The following is a 23058-nucleotide window of genomic DNA, read 5'->3' as shown; positions in this document are numbered from 1 at the left end:
GGAAGGACATCATGGTGGGGGATATGTCCTCTGTGCCTACCACAGCTGCACTGCTATCTCTTACCTTTGGGGATTCCCAGCCGCTGCTGCTCCTTTGCGAAGCCGCTGAAGGTGGCTTTCAATGCCTGAGACATCATTTCCTTGCTGCTGGGGGTTAACAAAGGCACATCTGCACATTCCATATCTGAAAACACCAGAAGAGAAAACAACCATGGGTAAGACAACAGAACACTTTAAACAGACCATTGAATTGCCAGACAACGAGCAAAATGTTCCTTTGCTTCTTTTGACATTTTTCACACCCAAACCCTCCAGCTCTAAACCTAAACCCTGCAGGTCCGTGAGCAGAGCTGCACACAAGCCATGTTTGGCAAGCTAAGCTACGTGGTACATGGGGCCTCCCAGTGAGCCAACCATGAATGTGCTGCTGGAAATTTGATGGCGATATCAAAAACCATCACAGACAACAGATCACCCTGAATCAGCATCACCCCAGGCTTCTGAAGCCTGTGAGATAGTTGGGCCATGAGTCCTATACAAGACTGAACAAGATGGCGTGAAGGAAAGCATCTCCGAACTCCTGCTCCAACGCTGGGCATCCTGGACCAAAGCAAGATGGAAAAGTCATTTTGAAGAATTGCAGGCAATCCTAGAAAAAAAAAAGTAGGGCCACAACAGGATGAGGCAGGATGGAGAACAGGCAGAAAAGCCATTCAAGGATGGGAGGGAAAACAAAGAGCTGGAAAATCCCACATGAGCACAGAGTTACATCATACAAGGCCCCGGCGCTCCGTGAGTCACCGAACAATGCGCAGCCGCCCCATGGGATGCATGGGGCCAGGCCAAGGGCCTTGGAGCCAGTCCTGATGAGAAGCAAAGGTCTGCCTTCCTTTCTTTCCTTTCACTAATTTATTTGGAAGGAGGTGGTAATTTGTAGCCAAAGAGTTCCATAAACAAAAGCAACCATTTGAAAAAAAAACTCAACTCAATCTGAATAAAGGTTTTGGCTCTTTTTCACATACTTCAAACATTCCTGAAAACCATCATTTGTGGTGAAGGAAAGCCTCAAACATTCAGCATCTCCAACAACTGAACTTTGTCAGTCTTGTTGTAAATCCTCTGCCGGAGGCCGGCCTCACTCTGCAGCCTATCAGGAATTTTTCAATGAAAACTGTTCTCAGTGGGAAAACGACAATGAGAGCAAACTTTTGGATGTGAATGTCGAAAGCCCCAGTGCTCTCAGTGCTGTGCAAAGCCACCTTGGCTCACTAGTGTTCTGCATTAAGCTCTGATTTCATACTCCATACAGTCTCAAAGTGCTTCTCTCTCCCAAGGATCACTGAGAGCATCCTGAGTGCAGCCCAACCATCCAGAGCTGCTCTCCTGCCTTCATCTTTGCACCTTCCACCTCTCACTCCTGAGCACAGATGTGCAAAGGCATCCATGTGCCCACCTCCCAGCCCTCACTGCTCCACACCCCAATTCCCTTTGCCCAGGTAGCCCCACTCTCAGCCCCAGTGCCCCATTCCTCCCCCAGCCCTGCTGCAGAAATCAAGGCTTTCCTGCCACGCTTCGACCATGCGGACCTTCAAAAGCAAATAATAACATTCAAAGGCTATTTGGCAAATTACACTTCATTATTTACTGGATTTGGCTGAGGAGGGCACAGAAAAACGAGCAGGCACCCTGCATATCTCTGTTCTCCATCTGCTGGCTTTGAGATAACACTGGGAGAAAGTGGTTTGGTGCCCTTTTCCCTTCATCCTCATGTTACACGTTAATGCTCTGCTGGCTGTGCTGTGGTTACAGGGACCACCCATGGATCCGCTCCCTCTCTGCTGCTTCAACAGCAGCACTCTGCTCCCCGGCCATGGGAAGCTGAGTCAGAGGCGAGCTCAGAAAACGTTTCCAACCCCATTTTGCACTGAATCACTCACAAAAACCTGCACACAGATGACCTCCTTAGGCAAGCCACAAACAGGGCTCGTGCTAAATTCTCCCTGCTGCCATGCAAAAGAGCATCTGCCACTGATGGGTCCACACGTTTGGGTTTGCACAAAGCCAGTGAAGCAGTTTTTCAGTAGCACAGGACAGGGTTCTGGTTCCATTGGGTGAGCACCAAAGCCAAACCAAAACATGCATTTCGAGGCTTCTCCTTTAAAACAAGATACACTGGGAAAATTTAGAATCGAAACCCTTTTTTTCTTGTTAGACAACAGTTATTGCTTAAAACTTCTTCAAAACACAAACCAGCCCCAAAGCCCCACACCTGCAAACGTCTGCAGAAGCCTAATTTTAGTCAACAGCATCCCGCCTCTATAGAAGAGCTCACATGTGCAGCATTCAATGGGCTGGTGAAGCTGTGCGTACGTGTTTGTGGACAAGTCCTGGCTGTGTGATCTGAGCAGGGACAGTTTTTATTTCAATTCTGGCTTTGAGTGATGCTAAACGTACTGAAACGTCGCTCTCTTTGTTAACCCCTGGGAGCACAACGGGCTTTACCTGCCTTCAGTGTTGCTGTGCTGTGCAGGACCCTACAGGAGGACACAGCCATGGTGCTGTCCCCATGCCCGCAGCACACACCCGCCTGCAGCTCAGGGTGGGCAGAGGTCAGAGCAGGGCAGCATTTTGGTAACAAAAGCAGGCCGGGCTTCGCTCCCCTGGTTTCAGTTTTCACTGTCATCTGAAACCCCTCTCCAAGATTTTAATCAAATCTTACACAAATAAAACGTCCCCTTTGTGTACCTCCTGCTGCCCACAAAGCGCATGCAAAAGCATGCATGCGTGCACACAGGCGGGCTCGGAATGCACCAAACCCAGCTGCTGTACCCCAGCTTCGTTGGGCAATTTCATATTCAAACCTAAAAACCAAGCGTGGACTTGCACTGCAGGCTGGGGTTGCTGGATGGGTTTTACAACACCCATTAAAGCCTCATTGACATGGCTTGCATGTGCAGCATGCTGCTGAGATGCCACATCTCCTGCTGCTGCCTCTGTACTGACAGTGAGCAGCATTTGATTTTCCTCCTGGGAGACCAGGCAGGGTACGATGGTTTGGTTTTTAAACACTAACAGGAGTTGCAGGCGCTCTGGAAAATTATGTCACATCATCTCCAGCATCTGTAGAACAGAGATAAGCAATTTGCCTTACACAGTAGGAAGGCAGAGGGATGTTGATGCGAGTAGCTGCAGCTTTGCAAAGCAAAGAGAGGTCTGGGGGCTTGAAGACTGCCCAGGTGCTGGGCAAACAGACACAGAGACTGTGAGAAATGCACAGAGAGGCCAACATCACCGAGTTCATCTCCCAGACAAATTCCCATTCTGCTCTCCACAGGCTCCACATGTATAAACTATTTCTATGCATCTGATCTTTTTAAAGCACTACGATTTACAAACTTCAGGGATTTTGACCTTAGAATGCAAGAGACTCTGCTGCATGTCAAAACATTAGCATCTGATTGCATAAGCAAAATAAATGGCAGTCAAGAAAAAAGCTGGAGGACAGGAGCAAAGTCATTTTTCTCCCTAATTTCCACTTGGAGTCAATGCCCCCTTTAAGCTCCCCTCGGCCACTCACTTTGTTTCCCATCAAAAGCCTCAGTGTGTCCTTGTTTGGTCCCCACTGTTATACACAGTAGCCTGCGTGTAGATGGATGCCCAGCGGGTCAGATCAGGGCCAGCTGACCCCACAGCCCCTGCTCTGCTGGATGCATATCAGGTCAGGGACCCAGCACACCATTCTCAAAGGTAAAATGCCTCCAGGGCCAGGGACTAATCCCACAGTGTGCTGACATCACAAGGATGTGGGACACATCGACTGCTTGAAGGTATGGGATATAGTTTGGAAAAGGTGCAAGTTGGCGTTGCATCAAGTCAAGAAAATATCAACTCTGGGACAAACAGCTGCATGAATTTATGCACAAATATCTCAGAAGAGCTCAGCCCTTGAGCCACAGCTGGCTGAGACGCTCCTATAAGCACCCATGCATGGCTCTGCTAGAGGGCAACTGCAGTCAGGTCAGAAAGGAGGCTTTGTCCCCTGGGACCATGCTCATGGTGCCAGCTTCTGCCACTCCAGAGACATCCCAGTGCTGCCCCCATGGCCCTATTTGCCTGTGATGGAGCAAGAGGAGCTCCTCAGAGGTTTAGGAAGAGGACCAAGCCACTCCATCCCACAAGAAACATGGCACACAGGCTCTTCCACCCCAGCCTTCCCTAGGAGCCAAGCAGGGCAGGGTTAGCAATGGGGAGGATGAAAGACAATTCCCAAAGTCTTCCAGCTGGCAAGGTTCAGCTGAGAAACCTTTCTCAGGAAGAGAGGAGGCTGGGGAGAGGGGGGCCAGGAGCTGAGACCCTTCCCACGCTCCCCAATGGGGCACAGCAGAGGCGCCATCTCCTACATCTCTCATTCCAGGTCCCTTTCCCCTAGGGCAGATTTGCCTTTCCCAGGTGCCCCCACACAGTATCGGGGCAGGAACGCCTGGGCAAATAACCCCAACTGAGCCCCACTTATTTAGGCAGGATTAGGCAAAAATTTGTCTGCACTTTTGAACTGTTTTCACAAGCGCAGCCTCTCACTCCCACGCAGGAAGCAGAAGCAGAGCCGGCCTGTTCCAATTAGGGCTCCTCGGACCGAAAGGGCAGCAAAACTCAGGGGAGAAAAGGGGGAAAAGAGGGAATAGAGGGAAAACTGGGGAGGGAGGACGGGCACGAGGAGATGCTGGGGACGGAGGGTGCTGAGATTTGTACCCCTCCAGCAGCACCTCATCATGTTTCTCTCTCCCAGGCATGGCACGAAAGGGACTGACATTTGCTATTTTAATTTTAAATAAATACATTAAAAAAGAAAAAGAAAAATAAGCTTTCTTTTCTTTTTTTTTTTTTTCTTCCCCCCCTTCAAGTAGTGAAAAATAAATAGTCTGAGATGAAAGCGGGGTTTTGAAGAGAAAAACAAGAGAGGAAACCAAAAGCCCGCACTGCTTAGCGCTGCAAAAAGAACAACAAAGCCAGCTTTCTTCCGGCATTCAGCAGCTTTCTTATGGAGATGCAGAGTGCCACGGGGGCGAGTTCTCCCACTAAATAAAGGGCCTGGAAACTTGTCCTCACTGCACGCAGATAAAAGGGTTTCTCTCGAGTTTGTACTTGGGAGCATCACAGGGAGCAGGGAATGGGAAAGGTTAAGAGGAGGGTGGGACCGGCTGTCAGGATGCTCTTGCTGTTCAGCCCTGGGCTTTAGGATAAGTTGTGTTACCCATCATGTAAAGGGTGTGAGCTGCTCTGGGCTGTGTGGGCAGGGCAGCTGTGCCCACAGCCCTGCAGCACCCTGTGCTCACAGCGAAGCCTCCCAGGGCTGCATTTCCAAACTGCGGGCACCGCCTCCATCTGCTCACCAAAAAACCCCACAAAATAGGTAAGAATATCCCAGCCACCACCCCATGCCAAAGCTGGGACAAAGGTCCCTCTAGTCCACAGGGTCATATCCCCATAGGTCATGTCCTCACATACCGTAGCACTGAGGTGTTTCATCTCATCACAGAATCACAGAATCACAGAGACTTATTTTGAACAGGACCAGCTTTGCAGCAGGAGGAGAGAGAAACATGGAAAATAGAGCAATCAGTGCTGGGTTTGGCTCCTATTTCTTGGCGATGGACCAGGCAGCAGCACTAACAGGTGAGAGGATGCTTCACCACCACCCAAAAAGCAGCACCACCACGCTGACCCTGCCTGCTGCCCGTGCTTCTTTCCATTCCCTCAGTCACAGCTTCACGCTGTGGGTGTTGGATGTGGACCCTGGGAAAGCGGCATCCCCTGCACTCACAGGGGCTCGCTCCTCCCTGGCGTTTGCGGGGGAGAGAAGGGGGAGAAGCATGAGAGAAAACCCTGGATTGAAGCTCAGCAAAACCACAGGGCTTGAGTCAATGCTTGTTGCGATGATGAGAAAGTTTCCCCAGCTCAGCAGGCAGGACAGGACCCATGGCTATGGAATTGGAAGCCAGGCTTCCCCTGGTGCAAGGCTTCACTGCATCCTCCTTATCTCAGCTGCTGGAGGGAACACGGATGGAGCAGAGGGAGCACCAAGGACCTATAGTCACTTCTGGGCTTCGATGTGGCCACCATTTAACGACACTCACTAAACTTATGCAAAGCAGCCAGCGAAGGCAGCAGAAAGGTTTTTCCACCGAGATCTCAGTGGTTTAGATGCAGCAACTCTACTAACCCAGCAAGCCCCCTGCAAACAAGCGCCCATGAATCAGCTTTGCAACGGCTCCTCTCACTTCACATCTGTGAGCATCGCTGCTTAAACCTTGTGTGAGCCCTTCCCAAAGGTGCAGGCTGCAGACACCAAAACCAGCATTATGTAGCTCCATGTGTCCTGGCTGGGAGTCTCTTTTATGGGTGGCCAGGCCCTTCTCACTCTGTTTCCCCATATAAACATCACATGAGCCACTGAAGATGGGATGAGCATCTCATTCATGAGCTGGTTTTCCTCCAAACCCTCCTTCACAGGGCTGGACACTCCCTACCTCCAATGAAACTACTCTCTCCTAAAGGGAATGTTTCCCCTGTGATAATTCACTCTAATTCCCACTAAATGCTTTGCTAAATAGCTCTAATCCCCACACACAGGCACACAGACACTAATGGAAGAGCAGGGAGAGCCCAACAAAGCCTGTAATGGACACCCAACCCTGGCTGAAAGCAGGTCAAGTGTAAATAGCAAGACCAGGTCAAGCCTGTGGCAGCCACCTCACACCAGTACTTGAGCTCAGGGAGATGCTCCTCCGCAAACAAGCAGCAAAAACCCAGCTTCTCACACCCTGAGCCCCAGCAGCAAAGCTCTAATTGCTCAACAGCAATGAGAGGGGGGGGGGAAAAAAACACCCTCCCCAAACCCAGTGATACTGACTGAACAAACAACCAGATATTCATTTGCTTCTTGGATGGCTGCCCGAGGTATTCAAATAGCTCACGCCTGGGCCCAGAAGCCTCTTGAAATTCCTCGCTCTCTGCTGGTTAGGCTGGAAACCCCGTAAGGTTTAATGACCCTTCAGGTTGACACAGCCGCAGGAGCCCTTTCCAAGGCAAACCAAGGCTGGGAGCTCTGGGGAACAAATAGTAGCTCCCATCTCATACACCCAACACTTCCCTGCAGGAAGCTGATGCACAACTTGTGCTGCTCTCATCCCCATGGTAATGCCACCTGGGACACCACTGCTGCAGTGACATGACAGAGGGTTCATCCCTGGAGCAGGATGCTCAGGCACCAAGTGCCATGGCACAGTTACTCAGGACTCCAAGAGCACACACGGGTTGGATCAAAGTGCTATATAGCCCAGCTCTGTTGCCTCCAGTCGCTCACTCTGGTTGCTACAGGAGGCACAGAACTGCTGCATTTCATGTGACAGTCTCCCAGAAATTGGCCAGCAGTGATTTTGCAAGTCAGAGTTGAGGTTAATCAGCAGTACATTGTGTGGGGAAGATGCTGTCAGGATAGGAAGTGTGAAAAGGGAAGGCTGAGATATTTTGGCAGGGCTGTCCCCCTGCTGCAGGGATATCGGCCAAAGAGACTTTTGGTCATTCTTAGGTCTTTCATCACCCCACAAACAGATCCCAACCCACCAAGCCTGCTCAAGCACACCTGAAGAACGTGCTGTGCCAACATTCTGTAAGCAGCTATGCATGACCTCACAGCTGGAGATGGCTTCACTGCATATCTGCGGTCACACAAAATGACTCTGTGCCCAAATGCCATTTGCGCTGTCCATCACCATGACACAACACGCTTCCCATCAAGATGTTCTGCACGGATGTCCCTGCTGCTGAGACTCCACTGCCAGACCAGTTCTAAAAGGCAGCCGGAGTTCTCTTGGCCTCAGAATGAGATGAGGTATGCAGCCACTCAGCCAAGCCCCTCCTTTCTTTTCCTTCCCCTCCAATCTGTCCCAAGGAATTCCCCAACCTCCACTTGATTATTAGCCCAGCCCAAGTTCTGTGTAAACCCTGTGTGCTGGCATCAGCCCTTGCCCGCAGGCTGCATCGATGCCATGTCATGCCAGACACGTGGGGACCACATGGCAGGACACAGACTGAAGTGCCCCGGAGCCAGGATGACGCTCAGCCCCAGACTATCCCTCTCCACATCAAAGCTGCTCTCCTCCGCTCACCAGCTTTCTCTCCATAAACCAGTATGTTTGCCAAAGCAGGAAGGACTGGACCTGCAACAGAGAGCACGTTGGCAGTACACACGCAATAAGAAGTGCCCATGGGTCATGAGCAGGAGATGCCTCCGACAACGTCCCTGGAACACAGGACATCTCCATGTGATGCAGTGATGCAGAAAACACTGAGTTGCCAGTGAGGAAGGCAGCAGCAGGTCAGCTCCTGAGCACACACGCTGCCCGGGGCAGCAGACTCTGGGGGTGAAGCTTGCCACATCGCTCCGCAGCTGCAGATTCCTGCCTGCTGCCCATCCCAACCCACCTCCGCAGCCTCCCCAGCCAACCCTTAGCTCCAGGGCAGCTCCAGGCAGACACAGAGCCAAGCCCTCAAGAAACCATTGCTCAACACAATGGTGCAAGTTGCGGCGCATCACATCCCTGGTGGATTGCACGGGGACGGCCGCTGCCTCACCACAGAAGGCCTGATTTCTAATATCAGTCTCTTTTTTTTTCCCCTATGCAGCACAGAGTGTTTCAGCTCTGCTCAGCAAGCAGAGGACACGTGGAGGAGGACAAGGAGTACAGTCACCACCAGGTCCCCATCCTGCTGTGTCACCTCGTTCTTCTCTGCCTCCATCGCAGCACATGAAGATGCCAAGTCTGTTCTTTTGCATCAGTCTGAGCTGCCCAGCTTTGCAGTCCCAAAAGGGGGAGAGGAGAGATGGCCATATTTCTCTTTCAAATCAAACAAGTAATTGCACAGACTTTTGCAACCAGATTAAGGTTGGGAGGTCGGAGCGCGGCTGGTAAATCTCAGCACTGGTTGCTCTAAATTACATTAAACCAAAGATAGTCAATCATTGTAATCAACAAAGTTATTGCTAACTCCGTAGAACAAATAGCCAGCTCTGTCAGCTGCTGACAAGAGAAGCAGGTAGCACAGCAATCTGTACACCTCTCATCCCCCTGCACTGTGCATGGATTTACATCTCTGCAGCACTGGGTGTACTTCTGATGAAGACTTGCATTTGCAAGCGTGCTAATGGCTCTGAAGGTATCATATCCTTCCTGTGGGTCACAAATACACACAACAGCCGCCCCGCAGCTGAAATCAGAACCTAAGGAGCTTCATTACAGCCCATGCATCTCCCCTATGCTAACTGCATCTCTCTGAGAAGCAGCATTTAAAGGAGAGGAGTAAAGAACTACACAGAAGAGGCTGAAAGTCCTCAAGGCAAAGAGCCTCTCCTCTTCCCCAGACAGCACTCCAGTAATGCCAACCCACAGACTTCAAGTGTCCCCAGGCACCCCCAGCTGGCACCTTTATGAGCATCACCCACAAGCATGAGCCTGACAGGAACCACACATGACCTACACTCACCACAGTTTAAACATTCCCAAAGGTGGACTGTTTTCACCTCTCCATACCTGGTATCACCCCCCAAAGGGAGCCACTGATACAGCAGATGACCTCAGTTTAGATCTGGACCTTTTTTCTATCGTGTGCTGTAGGAGGAGAAGGAACCACACTCAGCTCCTCCGGGGATGGAGGTCAGAAACAGCCCTGGGAAATAACCTGGGAAGCAAAACTCTGCAGACCATGCTGGACTGAGTGCCTTGGAAACACTGCTGCCAGACCGACTGCATTTCACAGCATCCCAGGAACAGTTCTCTTTCTGCTGTTATTGTTTGAAAGCAGACAAGGAAATAGTGGATTTTCCCAAGCCCAAGAACAGCCCTGAGATTAAACCTCCTCCATGTTTCTCGTCAGTTTCAGACACCAGGGCTCCCAAAAAGCAGACTGAGCTCAGAGATCTGCACCATTCAGGCTGCACTGCGAAGCCTCCAGGTGATCAAGAAACCCCACTGAGGAGAACAAGAGCTTTCCCAAGCGGCCCCAGGAAGCTTTTCTCCTCCAAATCTAACTTCTAGGAATATTCCCACCAGGGACCAGGGCAGCAGTAGGGCCAGACAAGCCTTGGGAAGAGGAGGAAGGTGGGAGTGAGCAGGGGAAGGCAGCCAAAACCATGCTGGGCTGCCCCATTATCTTCAGCCATCCCCATCCCAGCACCAAGGGCTGGCTAGGATGAGGATTATGTCACCTATTGGCCTCGGATGGGACAGCAAAGGGCTGGCAGGAATAAGCTGGGGGGGCTGAGGGTGCTCAGAGGAAGGCCCAAATTTGGAAACCTCCATACAAGCTGCAGGGATGGGAGGAGAGAGACTGAGATGCTCACAGCCCTCGCATCCACCCCATGTGCAGCATCCGGAAGCTATTAAGGAATTACAGCCTCGCTGGCCCTGAGCCTTCCCCGGCAGAAGTGCCTGGGAGCAGATGGTGAAAGGGCTGATTGAATTCGGCTGCTCAGGCCAAGAGGCTGTTAGGAGAGATGCAAATGGAGAAGGGAGTGGGGGTGTCGCTCGGCTACTCGGGAGCCAGGAGCCCTTGCCAGGAACTTCGGGAATCCTCCACTGATTGTAATGAGCCCTGGGATGCTGCAGCTTTGGGCTGGGTCACTGCTCCTGAGCCACAATGTGGGCTGATGAGGCTCCCACCCATGGAGCCAGGCTGCAGAACTGAAATGTACATAGAGCAACCTAGTTTAAAACCCCAGAGCATCCCCTGAGGCAACAGGGAAGCACAGGGCACAGACCCCAGTGCTCGCTCAGAGGGAACAGGGCTCAGATGATGATCACTGGCAAAAAGGTCTGGTAAGATAGGCACATAGAATGGAAAAAAAAGAAAAAGCAGGCCAAAAAGCATAAATAAATAACTCATCCTTGGTGCCATTTGAAGGTAAAATTGGTGCCCGCAGCCAGCAAACACCGATGGAAGATTCCAAATTGCCTGCAGGCAAAGGAAATGTTTTAAAAACCCTGGGAAGCCGGGAAGAAAAGGGATGAATGACCCAAAAAGCAACATAAAGCCAAGCTCTGGGCTCCCTGCCCTGGCAAGTGGCCCCACACCCCCATGCCCTGGGGAGCAGGCACTGGTTCCAGCACCCCACGGTCTCAAATCTTTCTTTTTTCCAAGCAAATCCTTCTCTTTTTCCAAGCAAGAAACTTCCAACAACTCCCCCAGGCTGGCCCCGCTCCCCAATGTTGGGCAATCACGAAGCTCGTCAAGGCTCTGACGAAGGCGCAGGCATGGCGAGCTCCATGACCGTAAGGGGATCTTTTTGGAGCAATCTTTTCCGAGACAAGTCATGAGGTTGTTTCTTGCCTGGAATTTGCTCCCACGGCTCCCATCGGCCCCTGATTGCTGAGTCAAGAGATCTCTGGGCTGTGCCCTCCAGATGAGTAAATTAATTGCCCGGGGGGAGGAGGGCAGGGAGGGGACGGTGAGCACGCAGCAATGACTCTCCGGCCCTGCGTGCGCCTTGGCAGTGGGCTCTGCTGCTGCTTTGCAATGCATGGAATTAGTCACCCCATTAGCAAGCGCGGTTACACACAGCTGTTTAAAGGCACATTATCCTTATCCATCCCTTTTGCTTTCCTTCTGCATTTCTTTTTTCCCCCCACACTTCCCTTTTTTCAAGCATATCCAATGAATACTTGGGACCAGCAGCTCCCAAGGCAGACACTACCCAGAGATGCCAAGCAGCTCAGACTCACCCAGCCCCACTTCCCCATCCCTCCTGGCCCTGTTGATGTAACCCATCCCTCTGCCGGGTCACTCTATAGGATCCATATGGTAACGGCTGCTCGGGGTTGAGCTGTTTGAACGCAGGAACACGCGAGAGTCATCCAGCTCAAAGGCAGAACACACGCACGGCCGGAGCCTTTCAAGTCTCAAGCCAGCTCCAAATCTGGAGCCGCTTAAAGGGATGGAAAACAGCACCAGTGACTCAGTGCCCCGCTGGGCCACAGCTACCGTGACAGCCCTGAAAGCCCATTGCTGACGTTGGAAAGCGAAACTTTCCCAGCCCTGTGGCGGCACTGAGCTGCCCAGAAGTGGGGACAGCACAGTGAGGCTGAGCCCGGATCTCTCCATATCCCATCCTGGAGAACATCCCAAGTGATGCCATGAGGATGGAGGAGTTCTTCCCCTGTTGAGCTGCAAACCAGGACGAACTGCTCTTGGTGACCTCAGCAAGCAGTTTTGGGGAGGCAATAGGCTACGAAACGGGCCCTGAGTGTTTTAAAAGAGAAAGCACTTGGGATTGTGTTGGGAAACAGCTTCTCACAAGGCTGTGTAAAACACGCCTGAACTTCACGTGCATCACTGCGGCTTTTCTTTTAGCTTTTTCAGCTTTTGCTGTCGCTTCTGATGGCGGTTCACATTTTTGGTAAACAGTTTCTCAAAACTGAAAGGTAAAAAATAAAAACACACAAAAAAAACACCCAATCTTGCTGTTTTTTCAGCTTCCAGAGCACTGACCGAAGTGGAGCGGTTTTACACAAACACACGCAGTCAACCTATAAAACAAAAACCCTCATGTGGGTCAAAAAGCCGCATTTTGATTACTGTGATAGATGATGCTAACAGGAAAGAAATATAAAGCAACATGAAACAAAGCTTGGAGAGCTCCCAGTGTCTGGATCCAGTGGCCTGTGCCTCAGTTTCCCTACGTTAAACCTTGCCCTGCCCACTGTTGGTGTCAGAAGTTGGGATCAGCGTCCCCAAAGTTTTAGGGCTGAGCACCCAGTGTGTGGTGCGACGCACAAACAGCCACGTCCCGCTGCTTTGCTCCTCTCGTGCTCCTCAGCAGCCATCTGAAGAATGCCCTGGAATCGTGTCAAGTATTTTAAATGAGATGGGGGGGGGGGGGGGGGGGAGAGGGGGCACGGGGCGGGGAGCAGATTGGGGGGAGCGCTCAGCTTTGACTCAGTGTCTGGCTTCTTTCATCAAACCCACATTCCTAATCATGCCATCACCCTCCGGGAAAGTGCGACAATGTACATAATCCATGTGGAGCCAATTTAAAATCCCCTCCACGGAAGAAAATGCATTTCATTCATTAACAAGCTCCGAATGCTTCGCTGGGGTGAGGAGCCGGCCTCAGCCATCCCAGCCTACCCATATGAGCAGAACTACATCCTACAGGGGAGCAATCCCTCATGAACCCGTGCATAGCACATGGCTCAGCCCACTGCACACGCTTGTTGAATTACATTGGGTCTGTATCCACCTGAGGTGGATGGATGTCTCCGCTCCTTCTGGCATCATCACAGGAGAAGTGGAACATCTGGAGCCCTGCCTCACTGAGCTGCACAGCTGAGTGCTTCCTGCAGAAAGCTGCTGTCTTGCTACGTCAGCCCTATGCTTCCATCAAGCATCCCAGGCAAAAGGGAAGCCTTCCACCCAGCATTAAACTGAAAAGTTGATTCAGTGGGACTGGGGCTAAAGCTCCAAGCAGCCATTCAGCCCCTGGCCTCTGCAGTCATCTGGCTGCATAGAGCTGCCCATGGGCATCTGCAAGCAGCACGGCTGTGAGGGAGCCCTCCCCACACTGCCCAGCACCTACAGCTGCATCAAACCACGTGGGATCTCCAATATCCTCCAAAGCTTGACATCTCCCAAAAGGAGCAACAGAAAAAGGACCTTTTCCTCTCTGGGATAGAAAGCTGCTCTTTATTCCATGCATGTGCAAGCCACTGTGCACTAGCAGGGTATTTTCCTAGTGGGCATCGCTCCACGGAGAGCAGATGCAGGGCTGAACAGCACAGCATCCTGGCTTCTTGCAAATGCACAGCGAAGCTGGCACGCGGTGCACAAAGGCGCTGAACAGAGGGCACCAGGCAGCAACCGCAGCTCGAGACGTGCCAAAAAAACTGTGCATGATCAGCAAGATCAGGGAGGTGATGGGGAAAACGTATTGCGTGGTCTTGCCCAGACAGACGTCGTCCCAGCGACTTGACGCCGCTCAGGTCACCAAGGACCAAACCAAGGCTCAGACTGCTGCCAGTTGAGCAGGGGGGAAACAAAACAGCACGCAAAAAATGCACAGTTTCATCTCACAGTTCAGACAGGAGGAGTGCTGGGTTTGCTCCCCACGCAGAGCTAAATAAGCCTGAAGTTACTCTGAGCCACCCACTGCATGCAAAAAGAGCAGCACAGTTTTGAGCGCTTCTGAACGTGAGCACTGTGAGCTTTGCTGCCATCTGAACACGCGCTGCTTGCAGAAGCTCAGGTTTTGCATGCAAGCATTTGCAGTTTGCTGACGTTACAAGCACATGCTCTCAGATCCAGCAGTTCTAGATGTGAAGGCAGAGCCCCTGAGCAGAACTACTGTTTCTTTTGCCATCTCTCTGGACCCAGCATTGAACCCACTGCACAGGAGCCACTCCCCGATTCCAGTTGATATTCATGCAGATAAAGAGTCTTGCAGATTTACACATTTTCCCATAATTACCACCGGAGCCTGAAGCAGCCACAGGCACAAATCCTGGAAGCTGGGATGCAGACAGAGCACAACTACAGACCGGGGACACGGAGGCAGCCTGCAAGGCACCCAGCCCACAGCAGAGCTGTTATCTCCGCAGCCATCTCCCACTTTTGTCATCAGGAGGAGCAAATTCCACGCAAACCCAACAACAGCCACTTCAGCTCAAACGAAAAAGCCTCTTCAGGGCTCAAGTGCCCCCGCCCCCAAATTCCACCGCACCTGGGAAAAATGTAGAAGCTTGTAGGAGAATCAATAAATATTTATTGTTAAACCAGCAGTATTTTGACTGGAGATGTAAGCATGGCCCGATGCCAGTGTAACCAGAGCCTCTTGGCCAGCACTGCAAACAAATTTTCTTTCTGTATCTAGTTGGGAGATTATAAACTACACAGTGAAGGGGAAAAAAAGAAACACAAGGCAGTGAGCAGCTTAGTCACGGAAGAGGAACAAAAGAGCTCAGATGTATAACTATGTCGTGGGCTAAAAAAAAAAGGGGATGCAGGGCCAATTTTTGGCCGTGTGACAGCTGTGCCGTTTATATCAGCTACAGATCTGTCCCACCAGCTTCTGCAGCAATGAGGCTTTCTCCTGGTTCAGAGCATCCCAGCCTGCAGAGGAGCTGTGCTGATTTGGACAAGCTGCAAAGCAGCCCCAAGCACACAGGCAGCAAATGGGTTGGAGGAAAGTCTGCTGGGATCTCCAGCTTGACAGTGCAAAGTTTGGGCAGTCTCTGCTCGCAGGAGCTCAAGCAAAGCACATTGTCCCTGATTTCGTTGCTTCAGTTTGCCCCCTGGCACCTTCCTACCCCCACAAAAGTCTTTTCCGAGCTGAATGTGAGATGCCAGCAGCTTCATCCTTTCCATTCATTCCAAGGATAGTAGTAACAGTTATCTCCCTAAGTCATGCAATTTGCTGCCTCCAGGCAGCTCATGTGCTCATGCAAGTGCCAGCTGATGGTGCTGAAAGGAAAAGAATCCCTTTAATTGTCTGCGACAAATCCACATTGCTTTGTTTTTTTCCTTTCCCCAAATCCCATCACACTGCAAACGGTCACTCCACGTGGCATCCCTGCTCATTTACAACCCTACTCCATATTCAGTCTGCTCTTACACCTGCCTCCTCCCCAGGTGCCAGAGATGGATTTGCTCACTCCAAAACACCACCCGGTGACACAGAGCTGCCCCCAGCATCCAACTGCCACCTCGAGGTCTAACTGTAGGGTTTGGACTGCTAGAGGTAAATGGGAGCCTGCTTGGGCTTTCTGAGCTGAGTCTGCAGAGCTCAGAGACTGCCAGGCACATTCTTTCCCATCTGATTTCCACATCCACCCAGAATTCCAGCTCCAGGCAGGGAAAGCAGCACCTCTGAACCCTAAACTTGGACCTGGTGTTTCCCCAGCTCAGCCACACAATAGATCAATCTAGATGGAAGTCTCCAAAGCCATCTCCCTGGTAAAAGCCAACATAGCAGGGTCCCACCAGGGAGCACAGGCACTGCCTGCCAGCAATCTGTCACGCATTCAGGCCAGCAGACCACTTGCCCGTTAGCTCCCTTTGGAGCTTATTCCTGCATGAGACTGTGTTATCCCTTCATTTTATAAGGCTCATCAAAGCATAGCACGCCATAATTACACGGCAAATTAGAGGCCACTTCGTGTAACTGTGCTGTAATTGCACAGTTGTTACATGCTTTGTGGACGGCGTGATGAAAACGTGGAAGTAATGGGGCTCTGCTCCTCTTTCTTGGAAATTCTGCTCTCTGTACCAAAGTTAAAAACACTTTATATCCAGGGATGCACTTCAGGGTGTGTATCCCCAAAGGAGGCCGTGAAGGAACGGCACAGAACATCACCGGTTGCCTCTTTCCAGCTCTTTCCACGGCTTTATTCCTCGAGCAGACACAAGTTGACACTGAACGAACTTGTGACAGCCAGGTGCAGCCAGCCCCTCCCTGCTACCAAACTATCATCCCCCCATCCCAGCTGGATACCACAGTGATGGGCATTTTGTAAGTGCATAGAAAGATAATTGCTCTTTTTCAACTCAAATTCTCACCTCATACAGCTGCAATCAACACTGAAAATACTGCAGGAGCCCGAAGCCCTCATTTATTGAGCATCGCCGTCGGCTGATGATTCGTGCCCACACAGAGCAACCGACAGGCAAAGAGGATCTCTCACCTTTGCTGTTGGTGTAGAAGCAAAAGCATTCAAGATGATTGCCAGCATTCTCCGCTGCCCTGAGATCACCGAGACGCCAAGAACAGCAACTGACCCCTCTGCAAGGACCAACCCTGTGTGGGTGCTGTGCAGAGATAACCCATCAAACCCATTGCTGCAGAAGAGCGATGCCTCTCCCTTTCTACTCCTACCAGCCCCCAGTCTGACTCCCCCGAGTGGGATTCTGCTGCACACCTCCATAAAGACTGTGTGGGAATTAACGACGTGTGTTTGGAAACTTGTGCTTTCTGCGATCTCATCTGAAGGCTGTGATGAAGAAATGCTTGGGCTTGTAAAGCACTTTGCCCTTTCCCTGCAGCAAGGCACAGCACAGGAGGGAACACAGCCGATAGATTTGCTCAAATACAAGCTCCCTCATTTGTGTACACTAAAAGTGAAAGCAAAGGACAAGAAGAGATAGCTCTGGCTCCGGGATGGGGAAGCCATGTGCAGATCCTACATCCCAACATGCACTGTGCAGAAGCTGTCTGCTTCCCTGCAGCAATCGCAGCAGGAGAAACCTCACTCATCCCAAACACTAAACAGAGGGAAGGGCTCTTGCCAGATAAAACACCACCCCCGGGATGCCACCCACACGCAGGCCAGTGGAAATACATGTCTGTCTCACAGCTGGCCCTCAGGTACACATGGGAAGAGCCCAAACGGATGGGTCCTGTCAGGATTTCACAGCCCATTCCTATTTCTATGCTGGGCAGAAAGATGCCCACTATCAAGATGCACCCAGAGGGGAAGGAGGAAAGAAGGGAGTGGATGCAAAGCCCAGCACCTCCGCCTGCACATCACACCCTGCCCTGTGGGAAGCCCCGGGGCAGCAGGTCTGCAACTTCGTTAGCAAGAAATGCAGTTATCTCTCAGTACTGGGAGTCCCAGTGGCACACTGCCAGCTTCCAGCAAGGGCTGCGGGGCTGCTTTAAACTCTGACCACAGAGACCAAACAGAGCTCTGCAGAACTGAAGGAAGCAAACTGATTTGCAGAGGGCAGCGTTTACCAGTTGCAACGTTCAGTTCCAGGTAGCACTGATTCGTGCCTGGTTTGGGTTATCCCCTCTGTGGATGAACTCTGAAATATCCACGGTAATAAAGCTGGTAAATTAGGTCTGCTAACCCATTGGTGGCTCAGATACATATTTGCAACTAAAACCATGTTATCATGCACTCCTTCATAGCACTACAATGAACACTCCCCTCCTCCCACCACTTGCATACTAAAGAAGACCACTATGGGGTACTTTGGCTCCTGACCTCACCACCCTCAGATGTTCTGGCTGAAAACAGCAGGGAATTTGACGTTGGACACCCTGTAGAACTTCACATCCCTTTCGAGTTATTTTTAAACCCTTTGGACACAGTGCAAATCCCATCCCATTTTTTGCACACCAAGGCTGCTACACGTGTGGGTCAGAGCAGGCTTTTGCTTTGGGGAGAAAGGGGAATGCTGCAGCACAGCCAATGCATCTCTGCGGCTTTACAGGGCATCCAGCACCAGGCACATGAAATACTTTGCACAACCTGTGCCTGTATTGGCTCTCCCTAATATTAAACCCCATGGACACTGTAAAGTAAACCTGCTTTACTGCCTCGCTGGCACATAAAGGGACGAGTGGCTCGTCTCAACCAGGCCATACCCATTTCAAAGGGCAATGGGACACATTTGATGGCAGATTCCACAAGAAGATACCAAGGAGCTGAGCAAGCAGGACCACGGCAGCAGTCTGAAATAGACTGAAGCAGAGAAAGTGTGACATCCCCTATTTGGGGCATTGCTGGATGCCTGAAACAGAAGGCAGCAGCATCCACACTCCCTTTCTCATCGTCAGTCCCAAGCATGCAAGAAAGCTTCAGCATTCTCTAAAAAGTTGCAGGGGAAATGAGGTTAAGCCAGCTAATTGACAACATTGACCTTTCTGGCTCAGCGTTAGCGCAGCCACCAAAACAGAAGCGACTGCAGCTGAAACCGACAGGGAGTCAGCTCTTTTTTACCTTTTTGGTTTGTGTTTCTCAGCTCTCTTCCTGCCAAAGTTTAAACTTTGGGTCAAAGCTAAGAGTTGCTTGCTGACATAAGCTGCAAAAGAGCTTGAATTGAAGAAAACGAACTGAAGGCAGCACGAAACAACACGTCCTCACTTGAGGCAAAAGGCAGCTCCATTGATCTGCTGCTCAAACACCTGAACAACAAAGACTCCTCAGTAGCCGCTGCCACCCGTACCAGGAGATGTTTAAATTTAAACAGATATTTGGTCTGATTGGAAGACAAACAAACCCTCCCAGCCCTGTGCCCATGAGCCAGGTGTTCCTTCCCATCCCATTTGTTTCCTCTAGAAGCAACAAGACAGCAGTCATGACCTGAAGTGTACAGACAAGACTTGGGTAAATGTACTTTCAATCAGAGCTGTAGGAAATGGGCACAAACAGAACCTCAGCTCTACCAGAACCTCTCATTTAACCTGCTTAGGTACTTTGGAAATGATCCTCAGCATCCCCATCGCAACTGGAAGCCCTTCAGAGCCCACACAGGGAATCACTCCTTCGTATGGGAAACGTTCAACTGCCAGCTCTGTACAGCCCGCACCGCAACTCAGAGCTAAGAGAATTTAACAGAAAAGAACAAACAAAAAGCGCGCCTCGTGACGGTGACACGCTGCTGCCTTCCCGGATAGCTGCAATACCCGTCCTCCCCCCATTTCTTCGGGGAGGGAAGAAAATCAAACTAAGGAAAGCAGAGCCTCGGGCTCTCCCGATGAAGAGGCGGTGCCGGGCCGTCCCGCTCCCCATCCCGGCCGCTCTCGGACCACGCAGAGCCACGGGGAGGGGGGGGGATCCGCCCCACGGCCCGAGCTGCGGCCCCGCCTAGCCCGTTCGCTGCCCCTCCGTGGGAGCTGCCCCGATCCCACGGCGCGCATCCCGCCGCTGTTCGCCCCGCGCCGCCCCGCAGCGCTGCCGGCACCGAGTGGAGCGCGGGGTGCGGCGGTCGCTGTGCAGGGCACGGAGGGGAAGTCTTAGAGCGCTCCGAAGCCAACTTCGCGTTTATCCCAGAGCCCGCACCTCAACCTTCCCACGGGACCCCCCCCCATATACCGCATGTCCACCCCAAACTGCCACCCTCGAGGAGGCGAGAAGGGATTCCCCGGGACGCGGGAGGCTCACCGGGGGACGGGAAGAGATCGAGGTCCACCTTCTCCGTCTTGATGATGGTCAGGGTGGGCTTCAGGTCCACCGCCGCCTTCATGGCTGAGGCCGGAGCGAGGGGACCGAGACCGGGAGCTGGGGGGCGGCTGCTGCGCCGGGGCAGCGGCGGCCGAAGCGCCTTCCTCCTCCTCTTCCTCCTCCTTCCTTCCTCGCTCTCTCTCCCTTCTCCTTCCGCGCTCCTTCGCTGCCGCTCCGCTCCGCCTCGCCCCCCCCGCCGCCGCCGCCCGGCCGGGCTGAGCCGAGGGGAGGGCGTTGGGGCGGCTGTGACAGCGGCGGGGAGGGACCCGGCTGCCCCCGCCCCGGAGGCGGCCCCGGGCCCGGCTCTGCGGGGAGCGGAGCCGGAGCTGCCTCGGGGGGCTTTGAGCTGCGCCTTGCGGCACCGCGAGTCCCGTTTTCACGCGGGGAAAAAGACCTCGAGGTGGTATTTTCTCCCTGCTCGATGCCCTGAAGTGCGCACAGCGCGGAACCCCGGCAGCCCACGGGTGACAGCAACGCGCTGAGCGCCAGCCCGGGGTGTGCGGGCAACGCTCATGTGCCAGCAAAGAGGGCTAGTTCGGGTGGGCTTTGTGCAGGTGGGAGCCCAAACGGGTTTGGGAACGGATAGAAAGATGCAAGGTGAGTACTGGGCCGGCGTGTTGTGAGCTTAACAGAAGAATATCGGTTTTCACATAAAATACGTTTTATTATATTTGGGTAGCAAAAACTTCAGACCACAAACGGCAGAGCAGAAAGGAGATTATGACTCACAGATGTCAAATTACCGGTACAAGTGTAAAAAAAAAAGCTATTAGCAACCAGTTTTTGTGGTTGTTTCTCTCAGAAAGTCTCAGCAGTTGGTGACACGCTGGCAGGGACACAGCAAAGCTGGGCCCAGGGGCTGCAATAGGGAGAGAGGTGAGTTTGGGGCTGCTCACCCCGGGATGAGGCAGAGCACGTGAACACACATACAACAGGAACCCCCCAGCGTGCTTCAGCTGCAGATGCTGATGTTAGAGCTCAGAAGTATTTCTAGCTTCAGCGCTGCCTTTCTCATTCAGCCAAGGTGTATTTATAGAAGAAATGTCGGTGGGAATAAAAGAAGCTGTGAGGTGCCGGGGCCAGAAATGCAGAGCCTGATGCTCTCTCCCACAACAGCTGTTTAACCAAGGCAGACAGCTCAGGCTGTTTGAACACCAGCAAAAGCACAGCGGGCAGCGAGCTGTGCCTGAAAGCTCAACCTCGGGTGCCTCACGTTTGTCTTTCCAGTTCACCCTCCACTTACAAAATCAGTTCCTCACTTCTATACAGAACCCACACCGGTGATTCCCTGTGACCAGCACCCAATCACCCTCCTGATTCCTGTGTGCTTCCCAAAGCTCTGAGCCATGCTGGGTGTTGCAGGCAAGGCACGCAGGCTGAGCACCCTCATTTGCAACAAACCACATGAATCTGAGAGGGTGGCTGCAAGAATAAAACTTGGTCCCTCTTGCACCCCCCTGCACAGCATGACAGACTTGTACCTGTCCTGCCTTGGTGTTGTTTATCCCCTTATATGATGGACAGTAATGATTGAAGGAAGAGACAGTAGAGAGGAGTCTGAGCAGAAAGGCTGTCCGTGATGCACGGTGGGGAGCAGGGAAAGGCTGGGAGAGCGCATGCGTGCTGCTGTGGGGGGAGCAGCCCCACAGCTGGCTGCAGCCTCCTGGCCACAGTGAAGCCATCAGAAAGCACCTGCGGCCCCCATGGCCCCACCGTTCCCTCATCTAGTGCTTGAGAACCCGCAGCGCTCAGAGTGAGTGCAGCCTCCTGCAGCAAACCACAATCCCCAGGCTGAAAGAGCAGGCATGCAGCGAGGCCGTGTTGCTGTGCCTGTGTGAGAGCTGATGGGGACGAGCTGCTGACACCATGCAGAAGGCTCCCACGGGTGAAGATGCTCCTGGATGCAGCAGAGGAGCTGCTGCTGGGATAAAAATGCTGAGCAGAGAAGGCACCAGCTGCCTCTCAGGTGTCTGTGCTTTAACCCTGTTCCTGTGGGCTGATACGTTTGGCTTGGCCTCTCCTCTGAGCATTACAGACTGGCTGAAGTCCCATGCACCTGTATTGAGGCTTCCTTTCTTCTGGACCCGTACAAGGGCTCTAATAAAGATTGTTCTTGCAGCTTGTGTGTTTCTTATTAGGGAAGATGCACACACTCCTGGCATGACGGCTCAGTGCCGATCCTGCAGAGCTAATGACACTAAGACACAACTACATGGCTGCAGGGGGCTCTGAGCTCCCCCAAACTCCTGTTTTGTTTTGCAGGACAGTGAGGAGCACTTCCAAGAGCAGCACTGGGGCAACAGATCTCAAAGTGGAGGGAAGGTGGGGGAAACGAAGAGAGAGGCTGTGGACAGAAATTTCCTCCCAGGGCAGCTGAATCTCTCCTTCAAACTCGACTCCATCCTAGCGACTGCCTTAATTTGTGCTCACTTCAGAGCCTGCAACATGAAAGCCCTGGCTCTGAACTCCAGCTGAGCCGCTCAATGGCTCAGTGTTCACAGAAGGCATGGAAGGAATCCATTGATTAGTTTCTTCAGCTGGGATGTGACCATTTGGAGTCCAAGACCTGCCAAACATGACTTCGCCTCAGCAACTGGTTCCTATTTGCTGCTTACAGGCTTCAGAAAAATCTTTCCTCTTCAACATCCAAGACTCGCCCTCCTTTTCCATTCGGTTGTTCTTCAGTATTAATATCTGTTCGTGTTCTCCCCCATTGAGGGAGGATGTTGGGCTGTGGACAACGGCCCTCCTGCCATTAATACAGTCCAAAGATTTTGCTGTCGGTCAGAGATAACCATCTGCCCTCCCTCTGCAAAGCGGCCTGATTGTTTTTCAACAGTTTGGAACAAAGAAAGGACAGGCAATAATGCCACATTGTTCCAGGGATGCTGACTAACCTTGGTTTAAATGAATAATGATTATTATTCATTTAGAGTTGAGGAAAGGTGTGAGGGCACCAGAGCCCTTCTGCAACGTGGACTCAAGCTCTCTCCTAGCTGGGGCTGGCCCTTTCCATTAGCAGGCTCAGATCCACTCCTGTTGAGCCTTTTTGCAAGCTGGCAGC

General features: G+C 52.1%; 1 protein-coding gene across 5 annotated transcripts in view; it reads right to left on the bottom strand.

The window, feature by feature from the left end:
* Positions 1–23058, bottom strand: part of ETS1 (ETS proto-oncogene 1, transcription factor) — a 60631-nt gene that overhangs the window by 15884 nt on the left and 21689 nt on the right. For 4 of the 5 annotated variants that reach the window (XM_072355001.1, XM_072355002.1, XM_072354999.1 and 1 more), the window contains exon 4: positions 65–184. In XM_072355001.1, the coding sequence (XP_072211102.1) occupies positions 65–184 (120 nt within the window). Of the gene's footprint in view, positions 1–64; positions 185–19934; positions 20248–23058 lie in introns of those variants that run through there. The other variant, XM_072355003.1, reaches the window with a different exon arrangement.

The sequence above is a fragment of the Excalfactoria chinensis genome, chromosome 21, assembly GCF_039878825.1.
Source record: "Excalfactoria chinensis isolate bCotChi1 chromosome 21, bCotChi1.hap2, whole genome shotgun sequence".
NCBI classification, from domain to species: Eukaryota; Metazoa; Chordata; class Aves; order Galliformes; family Phasianidae; genus Excalfactoria; species Excalfactoria chinensis.
This window is presented reverse-complemented; position numbering and strand designations above follow the sequence as displayed.